At 32.3% G+C, this 18,383-nt stretch overlaps 1 protein-coding gene across 7 annotated transcripts in view; it reads left to right on the forward strand.

Annotated features, from left to right (window-relative positions):
- The window catches only part of Rapgap1 (Rap GTPase activating protein 1), a 305,306-nt gene that overhangs the window by 167,744 nt on the left and 119,179 nt on the right, over window positions 1-18,383 (forward strand). The window contains exon 1 of one of the 7 annotated variants that reach the window (XM_064061041.1): window positions 9,906-10,003. The exons of the other annotated variants lie outside the window; for them this stretch is intronic. Coding sequence (XP_063917111.1) covers window positions 10,002-10,003 — 2 coding nt within the window. The 5' untranslated portion in view covers window positions 9,906-10,001. Of the gene's footprint in view, window positions 1-9,905; window positions 10,004-18,383 lie in introns of those variants that run through there. 7 annotated transcript variants of the gene reach the window in all.

The following is an 18,383-nucleotide window of genomic DNA, read 5'->3' on the forward strand; positions in this document are numbered from 1 at the left end:
AAAATATCCACTTTCGTTCGTGTTCACAGTACCAACACAACACATTTTCACTAATATTTATTAATAATAAATTAGAAATTCGCGAAAATAAGCCAAATCGGAGCTCCGATGTTGTTGCCATCAGACCAAAATCTAAACAGAACACAAGGGGCCGAAAAATGTAACCTTTGCTCAGGTAGCTCACGTGACAGTGACGTCATCGTACGTCACGATGAGATTGCAAAAATTATTTTTCATATTTTGGCCGGGAAATTAGACATTTTCAGGGTTAATCTAACAATATTTAAACAAATTGCTTTGTTTTTAAAACCATCGTGTTTTTAGTAAAACTTTTTTCGGTTTGATTATCATATATTAATAGGTACTTACCGTGTTTGAACACTATAATTAATATTAATAATTATGTCTAAATTTTATTTAATTATATCGTGAAAATGTATAGCTTTGACCGATCAACTTCAACCGTTTCGAATTTTTTTCCAAAATTTAAACATTGTCGAGTAAACGAATCACGGACCTTGATAAATTAAAACTGAAATCGTACTTACCCCGTTTTCAGTCCTTTTCGGAAAAATATCCATTTTCATTCGTGTTCACAGCACCAACATTAACACATTTTCACTAATATTTATTAATAATAAATTAGAAATCCGCGAAAAGAGCCCCACTTGTAAGCCAAACCGGAGCTCCAATGTTGCTGTCATCAGACCGAAATCTAAACAGAACACAATAGACCGAAAAATGCGACCTTTGCTCAGGTAGCTCACGTGACAGTGACGTCATCGTACGTCACGATGGGATTGCAAAAATTATTTTTGATATTTTGGCCGGGAAATTGCACATTTTCGGGGTTAATTTAATAATATTTAAACAAATTGCTTTGTTTTTAGTAAATTTGCGGTTTGAAGAAAACGGTGTTCGATTTAATTATCATATATTAATACTTACCGTATTATATAATGTCAATAATATTAATTATGTTTAAATATTATTTAATTATATCGTGAAAATGTATAGGTTTGATCGACCAACTTCAATCGTTTGGAAAATTTCCCCAAAATTTAAACTTTCTCGAGGAAACGAATCACGGAACCTGATAAATTAAAACTGAAGTCGTACTTACGCTGTTTTCGGTCTTTTTCGGAAAAATATCCAGTTTCTTCCGTTTTCACAACAATAACAACACATTTTTCCTAATATTTGTTAATAATAAATTAGAAATTCGCGAAGTTGCTCCACTTTTACGCCAAAGGACGCGACGATCATGTCGCCATCAAACAGAAATTAAAACTGAACACAAAAGACCGAAAGACGTGACCTTTGGACAGGTAGCTCACGTGACAGTGACGTCATCGCATGTCACGATGAGATTGCAAAAATTATTCTTCATATTTTGGCCGAGAAATTGCACATTTGCGGGGTTATTTTAATAATATTTAAACAAATTGCTTTGTTTTTAGTAAATTTGCGCTTTGAAGAAAACTGTGTTCGATTTAATTATCATATATTAATACTTATCGTATTTAAACATTGTAATAATATTAATTATGTTTAAATATTATTTAATTATGTCGTGAAAATTTATAGCTTCGTTCGGCCAACTTCAATCGTTTTGAAAATTTCCCCTAAATTTAAATTTTGTCGAGTAAACGAATCACGGAATCCGATAAATTAAAACTGAAGTCGTACTTACTCCATTTTCAGTCTTTTTCCGAAAAATACCCATTTTCTTCCGTGTTCCCAGCAATATCACAACACATTTTCCCTAATATTTGTTAATAATAAATTCAAAATTCGCGAAATTGCTCTACTTTTACGCCAAAAGGACGCGACGATCTTGTCTCACGTGACAGTGACGTCATCGTACGTCACGATGGGATTGCAAAAATGATTTTTCATATTTTGGCCGGAAAATTAGACATTTTCAGGATTAACTTAACAATATTTAAACAAATTGCTTTGTTTTTAATACCATCGTGATTTTAGTAAAACTGTTTTCGGTTTGATTATCATATATTAAGTTACTTACCAGATTTGAACATTATAAATAATATTAATTATGTCTAAATTTTATTTAATTATATCGTGAAAATGTATAGCTTTGACCGATCAACTTCAACCGTTTCGAAATTTTTTCAAAAATTTAAACATTGTCGAGGAAACGAATCACGGAACCTGATAAATTAAAACTGAAGTCCTACTTACCCTGTTTTCGGTCCTTTTCGGAAAAATATCCACTTTCGTTCGTGTCCACAGTACTAACACAACACATTTTCGCTAATATTTATTGATAATACATTAGAAATTCGCGAAAAGAAGTCTACATTTAAGCCAAAATATTTTGCCTTTTTGTCTTGTTCGAAATCTTCTTTTCGCAATAGAAAACTTAAAACGTGTTTAGAACAGGAAATATGGATTTTGTAATTACGCTCCGCCCCTCAGTCTGGCAACGAATAGAAAATTAATCACGATTAAGAACTGAAATCGGGGTGGGGCTTATCTTTTTTTTATTGTTTTTTTTTTTTTTTTTTTAGTAAATACATATAGTTTTCTCACAGTTTTATTAAAATAATTGGTCGTTTTTGATTTGATAAATAAAATGGAGTGGCTCATTCAATCAATTTTTTTGAGTCACCCTGTATAAGTAAGTTGACCAGCTTTCGGAGAGGCTGAAGCGGGACCCAAACGAAAAAACTCTGAAATGTAACATGCTCCAAATAAAAATAATATACAGGGTGTCTGAGTTAATAATTTAGTTAATCGCAATTGTGATGCATACATGGTGTCGGTGTCGCGACCCAAACTTATATTTTTTTAAATTGCAGTGTACATATTTTTCACAAATTCAGGTAGAAAGTTAAATTACGATGACAAGGATATCCAATATGTATATTCAGTTGATGAAAAATTAAATTTATAAACATAAAAATATGAAAGTAGAGGTAAATAAAACACTACGACTATTTTACGACAGTTCAAATATATACTAAATTAAGTATTTTTGCAACAGATCTTGTTGATTATACAGGGTGCTGAAAAAATGCCACAATCATCACAATTGAGAAGGGGTGGGTGGGCGGGGCTTATATTTCGTCCATTTTTTCTTAATATACGCAGTCTTCTTTTCACAACAAGAAACTGAAAACATGTTTATCTATCCTGTTGTTGAAAGAAAATTCTATAAATGTATTGAAAAACAAACAAAAATTAAGCCCCGCCCACCCGCCCCTATCTCAGTTGTGATGAATTTTTCATTCGTTGTTAGACCGAGGGGCAGAGCGTAATTGCAAAATACATATTTCGCTACTGATTTGATGAGTTCGTTTTCTCAAAACAGGGAACTAAAATTCTTAATTAAACCACAATCGAACAAATTTGTTGGAGGAGGTAAATAGATAAATTTTGCTTAACGATTTACTATGCCTTCAAATGTTTGTCAAGGGTAGAAACCCAACACGGATTCATGAACTACAGCTACAAAAGTGCGTTATTAAAAAAAAATGGGACGTAAATTTAGTCGATCCAGCAAAACCTTTGTTACGTTTCAAGTACCGCGCGGATAAATATTCATCCGAAAAAGAAATTTTGGTCATTTGCGGAGAAAGCGATATTTATAAATAATAAGCGGTTGTATATACCGTATCTGTTTGTATGATCTTCAGAGAAACTAAAAACGTTTTTATTACAGCCATTACTTTATCAAATCGTCAGATCATAGACCCACAAATTAAATAATTACATAGACGTTATTCCCACCTAAAAATTAACGTTACAGAAGCGTCCATAATTACACAGCGCGATCTTCTCGCATCAATCAAGGTTAACAGAGTTAACAATGAGTACAGTTTAGCGCTTTTAACAGTTCCTAAAATTCACAGAATTGTCGAGCCTCCCAAATAAATCATCACAATTAATTGCGAAGTCGCTTCTAATAATGCGAACTCGGACGTTTTTTCGTTGTATTCAGTTCCGTCCGATTTCCATAAATTCGTTAATTCAATGCGAGCAAGCTCTCCCCCGGAATTACGGAGCGAAACGTAAGGAAAAACTCGCGACAGTTTAAATCCAGCCTTCATCCCGATTCATTCAAATTTATTTTAATTCATTCAAATATTCCGGGTAAAAGAACTCGAGGAAGAGTCATAGCGTAGACAAAAAAAAATAAAAATAAACAGAACCGATAACGGTGCCGTCACGTGACGACGCATTAACACCGATATTAAATGTCAAAGATCCAATTAGCAAATTAGCATAATTATGTCACGTTTTGTTTTTGTCTTTTTTTTGTGTTGTTAATCCGGGCAGGTTTCTTTTTATGACCGCAGCCATGTGTGCATCCGTTTATGGCTATTGACACGATTTAACAATGATCGTAATTAAGAAATTTTGCACTTTCACTTAGATGTCGGAGTATTTCGAGGGAGGAGTCCACCCTTCCATTTCCCTCGAAACTTTGCATACATTTTCTTGTGGGAGCGGATCTGAGGAAATTACCCGTTTTTTGTTGCCGCCGCACTCGCAACACAGGAAATCATTATCGGACCTCTTTCGACTACACGTATTGTTTGCATAGGTACTAATTGGGAAAACTGCTAACTCAATTTTGGTAGTAGCACTGTTCGAAAAATATAATTAAGGCGAATTCTCTCAGAAAAAGATTGTGGGTTGCCGGGGGGCCGGCTGGGAACCGATTGCATCTAAATTGGACGGTAATTTAGCTATTTGTGGAGTGTCGATAGGTGGCGTTGCACCGATGACGCAAAATGGGCGCTCGATTGACGCGAAATGGCGGATGATTTTCGCTTTCGATGGATGTGGCGGACTATTTATTCAGCAAATATTACTCACTGTCATTCATGCTTATCGGTTCGGAGAACCGCGATACGGGGTTATCAGGGCGGGCGGTGATTGGAGGAGTAAGTACGAGTCAAGGTCGGATTTACGTATCGGCGAAATATCGAAGGGTGCGGTTGAATTTACAACGAAAAGAGGAAAAAAATTAGTCGAAGGTTATCAGAAGTTTCCTCGTCTCAACAAATTCCGCTTTTTTGAAAAATTATAAAAATTGTCCCCGATTTTTGTTTTCTCATAACTTCTAATTTTTCAGTTTTTATTTTTTTTTTCCTTCTGTCAATTTTTCAATGTGCAATTTCTCGTATTGGATTTTTCAACTTTGGATTTTTTTTTAATTGTTCGCTTTTTCAGATTTGCAATTTTCTAGTTTTTATTTTCGATTTTTCGATTTTCCAAATTTGGATTTTTTCAGTGTTCTGATTTTATAATTTTTCTTTTTTTCAATGTGAAAATTTTCAGATTTTGGATTTTTCAACTTTTAAGAGTTTTTAATTTTTCGTTTTTTCAATTTTAAATTCAAAAATTGAAAAATCATTTCCATAATTTTTCAATTTTTCATTGCTTCAATTTTTTGAAATGGTTCTTTCGGTTTTTCTGACTTTTTAATGTGTTTTTTTTCAATGCGAAATGTTTCAATTTTTGGACTTTTCAATTTTTCAATGCTACAATTTTTTGATTTGGAGTTTTTCTAGTTTTCACTTTAAATATACAAACATGTTTATTTTTTTTTAAATTCCCATTTTCACTGTTGGCTTTTAGAATTTTTTCAGTTTGAATTTATTGGATTTTAACATTTTTTCGACTTTCCAATTTGTCGATTTTTAATTTTTCTATTCCCAATTTTTCATTTCATCAAATGTTCGATTTGCAATTTTTTTTCGGTTTTTATTTTCTTTATTTTTTGTATTATTCGATTTCAATGTTTCCATTGTATAATTTTTTGTTTTTTCAATGTTCTGATATTATATATTTTTTTCACTGTGAAATTTTTCAATTTGTGGATTTTTCCTTTTTGAGAGTATTTAATTTTTCGTTTTTTCAATTTAAAATTTTTCAGTTTCATGATTTTTCAATTATTCGTCGCCTCAGTTTTTGATTTGCAATTTTTCTAGTTTTCATTTTAAATACCTATGACATATGTGGTAATAATGATAATTTAAAAAAAAAAATCACTTTTGTCATGTTGGCTTTTAGAATTTTTTAGTTTGAATTATTGGATTTTAACACTTTTTCATTTATTCGACTTTTCAATTTTTCGATTTTTAATTTTCAATTTTCCAATTCCCCAATTTTTTATTTCTTGAAATTTTCCATTTAAAATTTTTTGTTTGGGTTTTTATTTTCTTTTTTTTTTTCAATTATTCGATTTTATAATTTTTTGTTTTTTTTTTTAATTTCATTTTTTTATAAAAATATTTCTGTGAATTTTTCGGTTTTTCAAAGTTCTGATTTCATAATTTTCTTTTTTTTTTCGATCTGAAATTTTTCAATCTTTGGTTTTTTTTATTTTTTGCTGTTTCAATTTTTAATTTTTCAGTTTTTCATTGCCTTAATTTTTGATTTGCAATTTTTCGAGTTTTCAGTTTAAATATGTAATAATAGTAATTAAAAAAAAAACTTTTTCAGTATTATCTGTTAGAATATTTCTATATTGGATAATTGGATTTTAAATCTATTTCATTTATTCGACTTTTCAATTTTTCGATTTTTAATTTTTCAATATTTCGATTTCCCAATTTATCATTTTTTCAAATTTTCGGTTTGTAATTTTTCGTTTCGGTTTTTATTTTCTCTATTTTTCAATTATTCGAGATGTTTCAATATTTAGATTTTATAATTTTTTGTTTTTTTCAATTTTATTTTTTTTATAAAAATATTTCTCTGAATTTTTCGGTTTTTCAAAGTTCTGATTTATAATTTTTCTTTTTTTCAATCTGAAATGTTTCAATCTTTGGGTTTTTCAACTTTTAGACTTTTTTTATTTTTCGCTTTTTCAATTTTGGATTTTTCAGTTTTTCGTTGCCTCGGTTTTTGGTTTGCAATTTTTCGAGTTTGCAATTTAAATATGTAATAATAATGTAAAAAAATTACTTTTTCGGTATTCTCTTTTAGAATTTTTCTATATTGGATTATTGGATTTTAAACTTATTTCATTTATTGGACTTTTCAGTTTTTTAATTTTTAATTTTTCAATATTTCGATTTCCCAATTTATCATTTTTTTTTATTTTCGGTTTCCAATTTTTCGTTTCGGTTTTTATTTTCTCTATTTTTCAATTTTTCGATGTTTCAATGTTTAGATTTTATAATTTCTTTTTTTTTCAATTTTTGGGTGGTTCAACTTTTTTTATAATTGTTATTTCTGTCAATTTTTCGTTTTTTTTTCTTTTTTTCAATGTGAATTTTTTCAATTTTTGGGTTTTTCAACTTTTAGATTTTTTTATTTGTCGCTTTTCAATTTTGGATTTTTCAGTTTTTCGTTGCCTCGACTTTTGATTTGCAATTTGTTGACTTTTCAATGCAAGTATTGTAATAATAATATAAAAAAAGACTTTTTCAATATTATCAATTTTTCTTTCTTCAATTTTTCGATTTGGAATTTTTCAGTTCGATTTTTTATTATTTCTTGCAATTCCTCAGTTTTTCAATGTTTTGAGTTTATATATATTTTTTTTAATGTAAATTTTTTCAATTTTTGAATATGTATTTCAATTTTTCGATCTGTAATTTTCGGTTTTCAATTTTTTGATCTATCAAACTAAATTTTTTGTTCTTTCAATTTTAAAGTTTTCAGTTTCACGAATTTCCCGTTTCTTCAATTTTATATGTAATTATAATTTTAAAAATTTTTCTCTTTTTTAATTTTACGATTTTAGAATGTTTCCATTTTTCAAAGATTGGATTTTAAAACTTTTCTATTTATTAAATTCCCGAGTTTTTCGATTCGTAGTTTTTGGATTTCTCGACCCTTAATTTTTCAATTTTTCGATCTTTCAATAATACAGTTATTCGATTTCACAATTTTTGGATTTTCCATTTTTTCCAAAATTCAATTCGTTTTTCTTTCTAATTTTTTGAATCATTAATTTTTTTCGATTTTTAGCTTTTCAATGTTTCAATTTTTCGTTTCCTTGGTTTGTCGATTTGCCATTTTGCGATTTTCCCAATTTTGCGATTTACAATTTTCCGTTTTTTCATTTTGTCGATTTTTCAGTTTTTCATTTGGTCAATTTTTGGATTTGCAATTTTTCAGTTCGATTTTTTATTGATATTTCTTTCAGTTCTCCAGTTTTTCAATGTTCTGAGTTTATACATATTTTTTTAGTGTAAAATTTTTCAATTTTTGGATTTTTGATTTTTCGATTTGTAATTTCCGGTTTTCAATTTTTCGATCTCTCAACTTCTATTTTTTTTAATTTTTCATTCTGTCTATTTTAAAGTTTTTAGTTTCAAGATTTTTCAGTTTCTCCTTTCTTCAATTTTATATGTAATTATAATTTTTAAACTTTTTCACTTTTTCTATTTTAGAATGTTTCATTTATTGGATTTTAAAATTCTTTCATTTATTAGATTCCTCAGTTTTTCGATTTTTAATTTTTCAATCTCTGGACCTTTAATTTTTTCGATCTTTCAATAATACAGTTTTTCGATTTCACAATTTTTGGGTTTTTCCAATTTTTCCAAAATTCAGTTCGTTTTTTTTTTTCCAATTTTTTGTTTCGATTTGCCATTTTTCACGTTTTGCAATTTTACGATTTTGAAATTTTTCGGTTTTTTAGTTTTTCATTTTTTCCACTTTTTGAATAAAAAAATGGAAAAATTGTAAAATTGAACAATAGAAATGAAAACTTTGAAAATCTAAAAATTATAAATCAAGAGAATTGAAGAAACGAAAAATTGTTATAAAATGGGGAAAATGAAAATTGAAAAATCGAGAAAATGAAAAATAAAAACCAAGAACCTGAAAAATCGGGGAAACGAAGAATTTAAATCGAGAAATTGAAGAAACGTAAAACTGAAAAATTTTGAAGTCCGGAAACTGAAAAATTTAAAATTGAACAAACGAAAAATGAAACCAAAAATTTGAAAAATGGAAAAATTGAAAATTGAAAAATTCTGATATCAAAAAATTGAGTGTAAATACTTCAAATTTTTTTGAAAAATTATAAAATTTGATTTAGCGAATTTAATTGTTAACCTTTATAAGCTAAAATAAAAATATGTGCGTACGTGTAACATTGTAAGGATTTTTTTTTCATTTTCTCGATTTAATATCACATTTTTTGTTTTTTTTCCTTAATTTTTTGCAAGGACACATCAGATCGGATATATACAATGTGATACTAATAGCAGTAGTGTATTCCCAAATTTTCGAGAAGATATAGTGCGTCGTACATACAAAATTTGATAACAATCAGTGCAGTAGTTTCGGAGGTTCTGTGTCTAATAAAAATCCGGACAGACGGCAAACAGACAGACACACGGAAACCGAAGACTACTTTTTTCGCAGTCTAGGGGTCATGAAAGCTTTATTAGAGATTATATTACGCCAATCTGAAGTGCCGCATAGTAATGGACTTCATGTGGTGATCCCGACTACACCAAAAGTACACACATACGTAGTCAAAGTTGCCATAAATAGCGCGTTTGCATAATAACGGTGCGCGTCGAAGACCCAAAAACAAAATCAAATATTTACTCGCGTTAAAAATAGCCGAATTGTTTCAGTCAACACCTTTATTCCGTCTGTTGCCGTAAAAATAACGCAGATCTAAGCCAAGAGATCATGTAAATGCCCGAAATTTACATCTTTAATAATAGATCACCGTCACGTCGGTCCCCGAATGCGAAATGACTCCGTATTTCGTACGCCAGTTTTAATCGCTTGCGGTTTTTATGCATGTGCTGATATCATCTTAACACGAGAAAATACGTTAGAATGTGTGAAGTGGAAATTTATTTCGTTTATGGCGGAATGCCGCCAAGGAAATATAAATAAATTAAAGCCGCTATCATATTCAGGATCAAAATAAATTTTATTGAGATTGTGGGTACAGTGCTGGGTGGATACAAGAGACGTTTGTGTCGCCGGCTTAGTCGGTAGTTGAAGTTTACAACGGGAAGGTTGGCAGGACTGTAGCGAGCAAAATGTGAGTAGATTATGGTTTCGGATTTCTAATAACTGTGTGTGTGTTTTTTTGAACGCGCGATTTTGATTTTTTTTGGTTTAGAGACCGAAGTCGAGGCGGATGAAACGACGAGAGAAAAATCTGATGTTGTGCGTTTAGTTTAGAATAAGTCGTTTAAAATTCACTCCACGCACTCACATAAATAATGGATTTTAGTAGTATTTGTATGTTTTGTTTCGTGTATACGTATTGCGTCATTTTCGATATTACGTCTCGTTACTGACAAGGTATTTTAGCGGCACTAAATCTTGTCTTCGTCGCTTCTGTTTTATAACCGCTGTCCAGGACCCAATTTACAAAATCTACGAGACGAAATTAATTAATTCTAAATGAAGCGAACTAAACTTTTAATATAAATAGCTTTAATTAAAATTAACTCCCGGGCTAGTTCATAATTCTCCTTACCGAGTCGTCGGCGGCAAAAAATTCATTACAAAACCGAATTAATTGGTCGAAAAGAAGCATTTCGACCGGGTTTGCCTCATATATCATGAATTTTTTACACAACTCCATATGGAACGGCGTCGTTTTGCAATGGAGGAAGTTCACGTGTATGATTATGGAAATGCGGCGGATGCTTATTTCAGTCTAGTTACATAAAGGTTCCATAATACGCGAAAATCGACACGAGCCGAGATGACATTTACCTGGTTATTTTAATTTTTTTCGATATTTGGGTTGGCACGACTGACCCGTAACGCGCGACCTTTCCGCTTCCTCCGTGATCTCAAGCGACATAATGCGGTCTACGTTTCCTCTTTTCTTCCTAGAAGTCACTAGATTAGGCCGAATCATTAGTCGGTAGATTTCCTGGGTAATTCACGCGTTTTTAGGGTATCGTACTTAACATTGTCCCTTGATGAATTTCGCCCCCGGGATGCGTCATCGTGCACTTCCGACACGTCCAGTAATTGCCGGAGGGCTCCAGATGTCCGCGTGCGACCGGAGCACGATAAATCCACATTAATTCGCATACAGTAGTGGAAATATGGCTTCCATTAGCGGTTTTTACGGCGTTTTTTTGCGCCATGTTCTTCCTTTTATTTCCATGTTTGTGCCAGACAACGGGGTTTTTGTCGAATGGACGCGATGATAAAATATGAAATGCGATACTTGTGCGAGATGTGCTTACGGATAATGAACAGCGAGGCGGAGTCGAGGGTGTCGTGCCTAGGCCGAAAAAATTTCAATCCTTTCTAACGCAGAATGAAAATTGCGGCTATAAATGTCGGTAATTACAATCGGCGAATAAAAGCAAGCGAGTGCATTATTACCACTTTCTTCACTTATTGTTAACGTATCTATTGAATTTCGCGTAACAGGTTATAACTAATTAATTACGACTTTCGTCTGGACTTTCTTCCACCTTCGTTACGTCTGTTTTAGAACGAAGTTAGGTTCGTGTAATGACACGCTCGGTGTATAATTTAATAATAAATGAATTTACGCGTTGAGCAAGAAGACTGACTTCTTCATTGTTTAAGACAGTTAGCTTCATTTAAACCGATAAAGGCAACACGCTGAGTCACAGTACATTTTTTCCGGTGGATTATTATTTAAGTGTGAGTACATAATAACTTAGCTCCCCGCTGACACAAGAGGAAAAGCTAGAAACAATAAAATTTTATTGCAGGCATTCAAAAAACCGAATTGCATAAGACCGCAGCAATTTCTATTTGTTTGTTACAAAAGAGCAGGCCTTCGGGAGGTATGGGTATGACTCCCATAATTGGTGTTTGATTCTTCGACTACTTCTTTTTATATGTGAAGATGTGTTTGATTTCTTCATTTTCTGCATGGATTATGCCGAATGACAAACGATTTCGACATATTTCTGGTACTTTTTCTCGGTGGCAGGTGTTTTTGGGGCGTGGGATCGGTCCGTCGAAAAACTTCTAGGGTGTCGTCCAGGGTCGAACTTTGCGTAAAAGTTTGGAAAAATGAAGGGCGCCTCTCGTTGATTAGCATTCCAGTGGCGTTTCGTAAGCTTAAGCCGAGTTATTATTGAAAATCTTTCCTCGTCACAAAAGAAGTTAATTTTTTCAAGAATCGATAAAATGAAAAATTACAATTTTCGAGATCTTCATTTTCAAACCGAATTTTTGGAAAGTCTTGATCCGGGATTAACACTTTTTGTTTTACGAATCGGCTCGTCGAAATACACGTCCTATATTTTTTTCAGAATTTTTAGGCAACGTCAAAAGTCTAAAATTTTCAATCCATATGAATTTTTTGACGTTTTCCGAGCACCGTTCTAAAATTACCTGAAAACATTTTTTTATAGAAATTGTTTTCGTCCCATTTCTTCGAAAATTCTAACAATTTTTCCAGACCTTATCCAATGAAAAAGACAATTGGCGAATCGGCGTATCAAGATCTACGTCGTATGATTTTCTTCAGAATTTTTAGTATTGCTGTGTAAACAAAAATCAAAATGTCTCTACTTTTAGGCTTTCTCGACCTTTCATGACCCCTAGAGTACGCAGAAATAGGTCTCCCATTTTCGTCTGTCTGTCTGTCTGTCTGTTTGTCTCTCTGGCGTCTGTCCGGATTTTTATTAGACAAATAATCTCCGAAACTGCTGGACCGATTTTGGTCAAATTTTATATGTGTATTATGAATATCCCCACCAATAATGTGATGACATCACTTCAAAAATTGTATATAGTAAATGAGTTTTAAATTTTATGAAATAACATAGTCCTTTGAAATCTTGGAGATGTTATAAAGTTATCATGAACATGGTAAATTTTTGATCAAAATGTATTTGCTCATCCCCCCTAAAAAATTGATGACGTCACCTCAAAATCTTGTTGAATATATCATATCTTAAATGTGCAAAATATGATGAGTGTATACTTGTGATTTATTTTTAATATATCATGTGTTTCTTTTATTTGATACAATCCCTATAATTTTTTTATTTTTAAAGATAAACTAATAGTTTTTTGAGCAAATTTGTATCATTTTAAAAGATCACTTGTGTGAATAAATGACATGAGTGTCAATTTTTCAAGCTACTAGATTGTCACCAATAGATACGAATTTTTCGTTTATTTTATTGAATAACTTTTCAAGTATTGATTTTAGACTATTGGTTGCTTTATATTTTTTACAAAAAATCAATCTTTCCATCTATGAAAAAATATACCAAGTGTTCCATAAAAAAAATGAAGTTGACGTCATTTCCGGTTCTACCGGAAGTGATAATAAAAATGTGAGGTTGCCATCACATTGATCTTTTAAAATGATACAAATTTGCCCAAAGAACCACAGGTTTATCTTTAAGAACAAAAAAGTTACAGGGGTTGTATCAAATAAAAGAAAGACCCGGTATAATTGATATTTTTTAAATTTGTTTATACAGGGTCTTAGAAAAATTAATGACTAAGTTGTTAAAAAACAAATATCCAATCAGATTTAGGAATTTAATTTGTTACTTTAGAAATATACAATTTAACACATTTTAAATTTAACCTGGTTTTTATAAGTTTAATATGGGCAAAATCAATCTTATACTAGCACGTGCTAGCCCCGCCCACCCGCCCCTACTTTCTCAGAATTTATGGCATTTGCCAAAATCAGTCTTATCTGAGCAAGTACAAGCCCCGCCCACCCGCCCTCTGTTTTTTCAGAGGGTATGGCGTTTGCCAAAATCAGTCTTATCTGAGCAAGAAAATATGAACCTTTTTTTGAGTTTTGTCGGATTCTTTCGGATTCTCTCTCTTCTTTTTATTCTATCGGATTCTCTAGGCATCCCGCGGAATTTTCCAGATTCTCTTAAATTCCCTTGAATTCTCCGTATTTTTCCGTGTTCTTTCGGTTTCCTTCAGAGTTTCTAGGATTCTTTTGGATTTTTTCAAATTTTTCCGGATTTACTCGAATGCTCTTCAATTAATTCTCTTGGATTTTTTCGTATTCTATGGAATTTTATACTATTGGGTTCTCTAGGAATTTCCGGTACAATATCTTTTTAAAATTCAGTAGATGATTTAGAAAGTGCTACATTTTGAATTTCTGTATTTTTTGTTTAGAAATTTTGACCTTTTTTGGAGTTTTTTGGATTCTATCGGATTCTCTTAGATTTCCTTTAATTCTCTTGGATTTTTTCGTATTCTCTTCTATTTTTCTGTATTCTTTGGGTTTCCTTCAGAGTCTCTAGGATTCTTTCAGTTCTTTCGAATTCTCTCCGGTTCTCTTATTCTTATATAGACTTATTCGTATTCACTCGATTTCATCAGGAGTCTCTCGAATTATTTCGGATTTTTTTCGAATCCTCTTTGATTCTTTTAGATTTATTCATGTTCTCTCGAATTCCCTCAGCCTCTTTAGAATCCTCCCGGATTTTTGTATTCTTTCGTATTTTTTCATATTTTTTCGAATTCCCTCGGAGTCTCTCTTAGATTATTATTATTCTCTCCGATTGTCTTGTATTTTTTTGTATTCTCTCGTATTCTTCCGTATTCTCTTGGATTTAGTAGGATCCTCTCGGATTTTTTCAAATTCCGCCAGATTCTCCAGGAATCTCTGGAATTCTTTGGAATTTTTCAGATTTCTCTAATTTTTCTCGATTCTTTTGCATTTATTTCGGACTCCTAAATGTGCAAAATATGATGATTCTGTATTTGTCATTTATCATTCCATTCATATTTTTTAGATTTGCTTATACAGGGTGATTAAAAAAAAAATAATGAATGCGTGATTTTATAATCAAGAATTTCAAAACTGAATACTTTGAAATCTTGCAGGCGTTTTAAAGCAATTATAAGCATGGTAAATTGTTAATCAAAATATATCTGTTTATTCCCCCCAAAAAACAATGACGTCACCTCAAAATTTTGCCGTAGAAATTCTTAGGAATTTCCCGGATTCTTTCGATTCTACCGAAAATTTTACATTTTGTTTTTTAATTCACTAGATTAATAATAATTTAGGAACTGTTACATTTTTAATTTCTGCATTTTTTTTTTAGGAATTTGGACATTTTTTTTTCGGATTCTTTCGGATTCTCTAGGAATTTTTGAAATTTTTCCGGATTTACTCGAATGCTCTTCGATCCTCTTGGATTTTTTTCGTATTCTGTGGGATTTTATTGTATTGGGTTCTCTAGGAATATCCCGCATTCTTTCGATTCTACCGTAAATTTGACAATATTTTTGGAAAATTCAATACACCAATTTAGGAATTGCTAGATTTTTAATTTCTGCATTTTTTTTTTGTTCAGAAATTTGGACCTTTTTCGGATTCTTTCGGATTCTCTGGCTTTTTTTTATTCCATGGGATTTTCTAGGAATCTTTCGGATTTTTTCGGATTCTCTTGAATTCTTGACTTCTTCTCGTGCTTCTCTTGGATTTTTCGTATCTCTTAGATTTTTCCGTGTTCTTTCGGTTTCCTTCAGAGTATCTAGGATTCTTTCAGATATTTCGAATTCTCTCCGATTCTCTTGGACTTATTCGTATTCATTCGAATTCACTCTCGTATTATTTCGAATTTTCCCGGAGTCCCTCGGATTCTCTTGGAGTCTCTCGAATTTATCGGGATTCTCTCGAATTTTTGTGTTTTTTCGGATTTTTTTCAGATTCTAGCAAATTCTCCAGGAGTCTATCGGATTCTTTTTCTCTTAGATTTATCTGTATTTCTCGGATTTTTTCGGATTCTCATATCCTCTCCGATTGTTTTGCATTTCTTTTGTATTCTCGCGTAATCTTCTGGATTCTCTCGGACTTTTTCAAATTCTATCAGATTCTTCAGGAATCGCTGGAATTCGCTCGAATTTTTCAGAATTTTCTCAAGTTTTCCTCGAATCTCCTGCATTTATTTCGAATTCTTAAATGTACAAAATATGATGCATTATTTTTTTTTTTAGATTTGCTTATACAGGGTGTCTCATAAAAATTAATAAGTGAACGAATTTATTTTATTGATTAAATCAAGAATTAAAAAACTGAATACTTTGAAAGATTGCAGACGTTTTAAAGTTATTGTAAGCATGATAACTTTTTAAGTAAAATATATCATCTAAAAACTTTGCCGAATAAATTCTACCCAAAATGTGCAAAATATGAGTTTTTACTTGTGATTTATGATTGCTTCCATATTTTTTAGATTTGCTTATACACGTGGCTCAATTCGAAAATGCTTGATATGTTTCATTGTATTTTAGGTGCGAGGGAAGTTCCGCCGAAACAACTTTTAACCAATTTTTTTAAATACTTCTTCCGTTCGCATGTTCTTAGTATAATTTTGACAATATGAACTATTTTAGGCTTGTAGAAGTAATTTTCCACTTCATTTAACTTTTTTCCAGAATCCATAAAATCAAAAATTATAATTTTCGATATATTTATTTTCAAACGGAATTTTTCGAAAATTTTGATCCGGGATCATTAACACTATGTTTTTCGAATAAGCTCCAAATTTTTTTTTGAGAATTCTTAGGGAACGTCAAAAATCTGAAATTTTCAATCTGTATGATTTTTTTGACGTTTTTTGAGTACTTTTTTTGTAAATTTCGACTGGCAGAAGTTGTTTTCGTCCCCATTTCTTCGAAAATTCCAACAATTTTTCCAGAACTTATAAAATGAAAAAACAATTGGCCCCAAATCATTCATACTTTATGTTTTTCGAATCAGCTTATCAAGATCTACATCGTTGAATTTTTTCTGAATTTTTAATATTGCCATGTAAAAAAAAATTAAAATGTCTTTATAAAAAAATGACATTTTAGACGGTTTTACGATGTTAATATAATTTTGATTATATGAAATGTTTAAAAATTTGGACTGTAGAATTTAAAATATTGTGGTTAATAGAGCAGATTCGAATTCAGAAAAACTTTTTAAGTTTCCTTGAACAATGCGAAACGATTCCGAGAAAATGAGTTTCTAATTCATCTAACTCATCTGACGAGCCGCCACTGTGATAATGACGCACTCGTTTATCTCGCAACTTTGCACTTTCTGTTAATCAGCTTCCGTTCCAAAACCGCTAATTGCAGCCCTGGCAAAAACCGAAATCCGTCCAGTCCGGTTCCGTGCGATCGCCGCTCCGAAATTTTCGCAGATCGATCCTTCCGCTCGATCGCACACAATTAATAAATCACTATTACAATATCATTACCTAAAATGATCTCGGGGTCTTTAATCTCGTCGCCGCTTTGTTCGTTTTTTCGGGCCTCGCTGGGGGTGAGAAGCGATCGTTCACGCGGCACGCCTCTTCCACACGTTTTTTGCCACCACATGTTCGTGTGGCATGCGTGAGTCACGGGCGTTGCATAAACGCTGCACTTAATTTGTTGACCGGAAGTCCACCAGATGGATTTATTGCGGCGACTTGCGCGTCAAAACGCGAAAAATCACTGGTGTCCATTTTTTTGCGAAAATGCTCATCGTAAATCATGTATAGTTGTCGGCGCAACAATTTTACGTAATTTAACTCCATAATTCACGACCCACGCACGATAATTCCCAAAAATTACCTTATTAATATTTTTATTACCGCATATTACATCCAGCCATTAAATCAACAATCGTGTTTTCGAATAACTCCACCTGCCATAAAAATAAAACACAAGTGGGTCAAGCCGAAAACTAGAAAAACACAAGTGAAAGCCCAAGGCGGCCGAATGGGAAAAACCTGTTCCCTGGGTTTTGTTTTGTGCGAGTAAACTCAACCCCCCATGACCCGAGTGCGTAACACTTACGTTGCGACCACAAATCAAGTTGTGTTGTCGAAAACGCTGTATCTTTTCCTGTTGATAAAACAAACGTTACGTCACCGGAAAAAATCTTCGGACAAGGGAAGAGAGAGAGGGAGCAGACCGGTCATTAAAATCGAGATCGCACGACATCGTAAAGAATGGCAAGTAATTGCAAATCACGGTTTTAAATCGTGATAAGGTCGCAGCAGACGCAAAATTACAGATAGGCGTTTTTAATGTCGTATTGTGCGACGAATAAAAGTGGCTAATTACGAGGACGCTGAGTCGGTTTTCAGGGAAAAAGGCTGCGGGCGCTGCGCTCGGGACACCTTATAAATTAACCCGGGGCGACGCCCGCGAGTCGTCGTTTTGTCAGAGAGAAGTCGTTTGTCGAGGAATAAAGGCGACGCCACTGCGTGGCAGTTTTAGGTCCGTTTTCTGGGGGTTAATTCCGGCGGTGTTGCCAGTTATCAAAAACCTCCATTTGTGGTTTATGAATCCGTCTTAAGAGTTTACTCTAGGCATCCAGATTTTTGGAAAAAAAGCAAAATTGTATAACCACATTTTACAAGTTAACTTTGAAATCTTGCAAACTAATTTTTAAGGTTATGAGAAGCATGGTAAATCATTAATCAAAATTT

This window comes from Zophobas morio, unplaced genomic scaffold, assembly GCF_036711695.1.
Source record: "Zophobas morio isolate AGI-343-1 ecotype UQ-CSIRO unplaced genomic scaffold, CSIRO_AGI_Zmor_V1 ptg000021l, whole genome shotgun sequence".
Classification (NCBI taxonomy): domain Eukaryota; kingdom Metazoa; phylum Arthropoda; class Insecta; order Coleoptera; family Tenebrionidae; genus Zophobas; species Zophobas morio.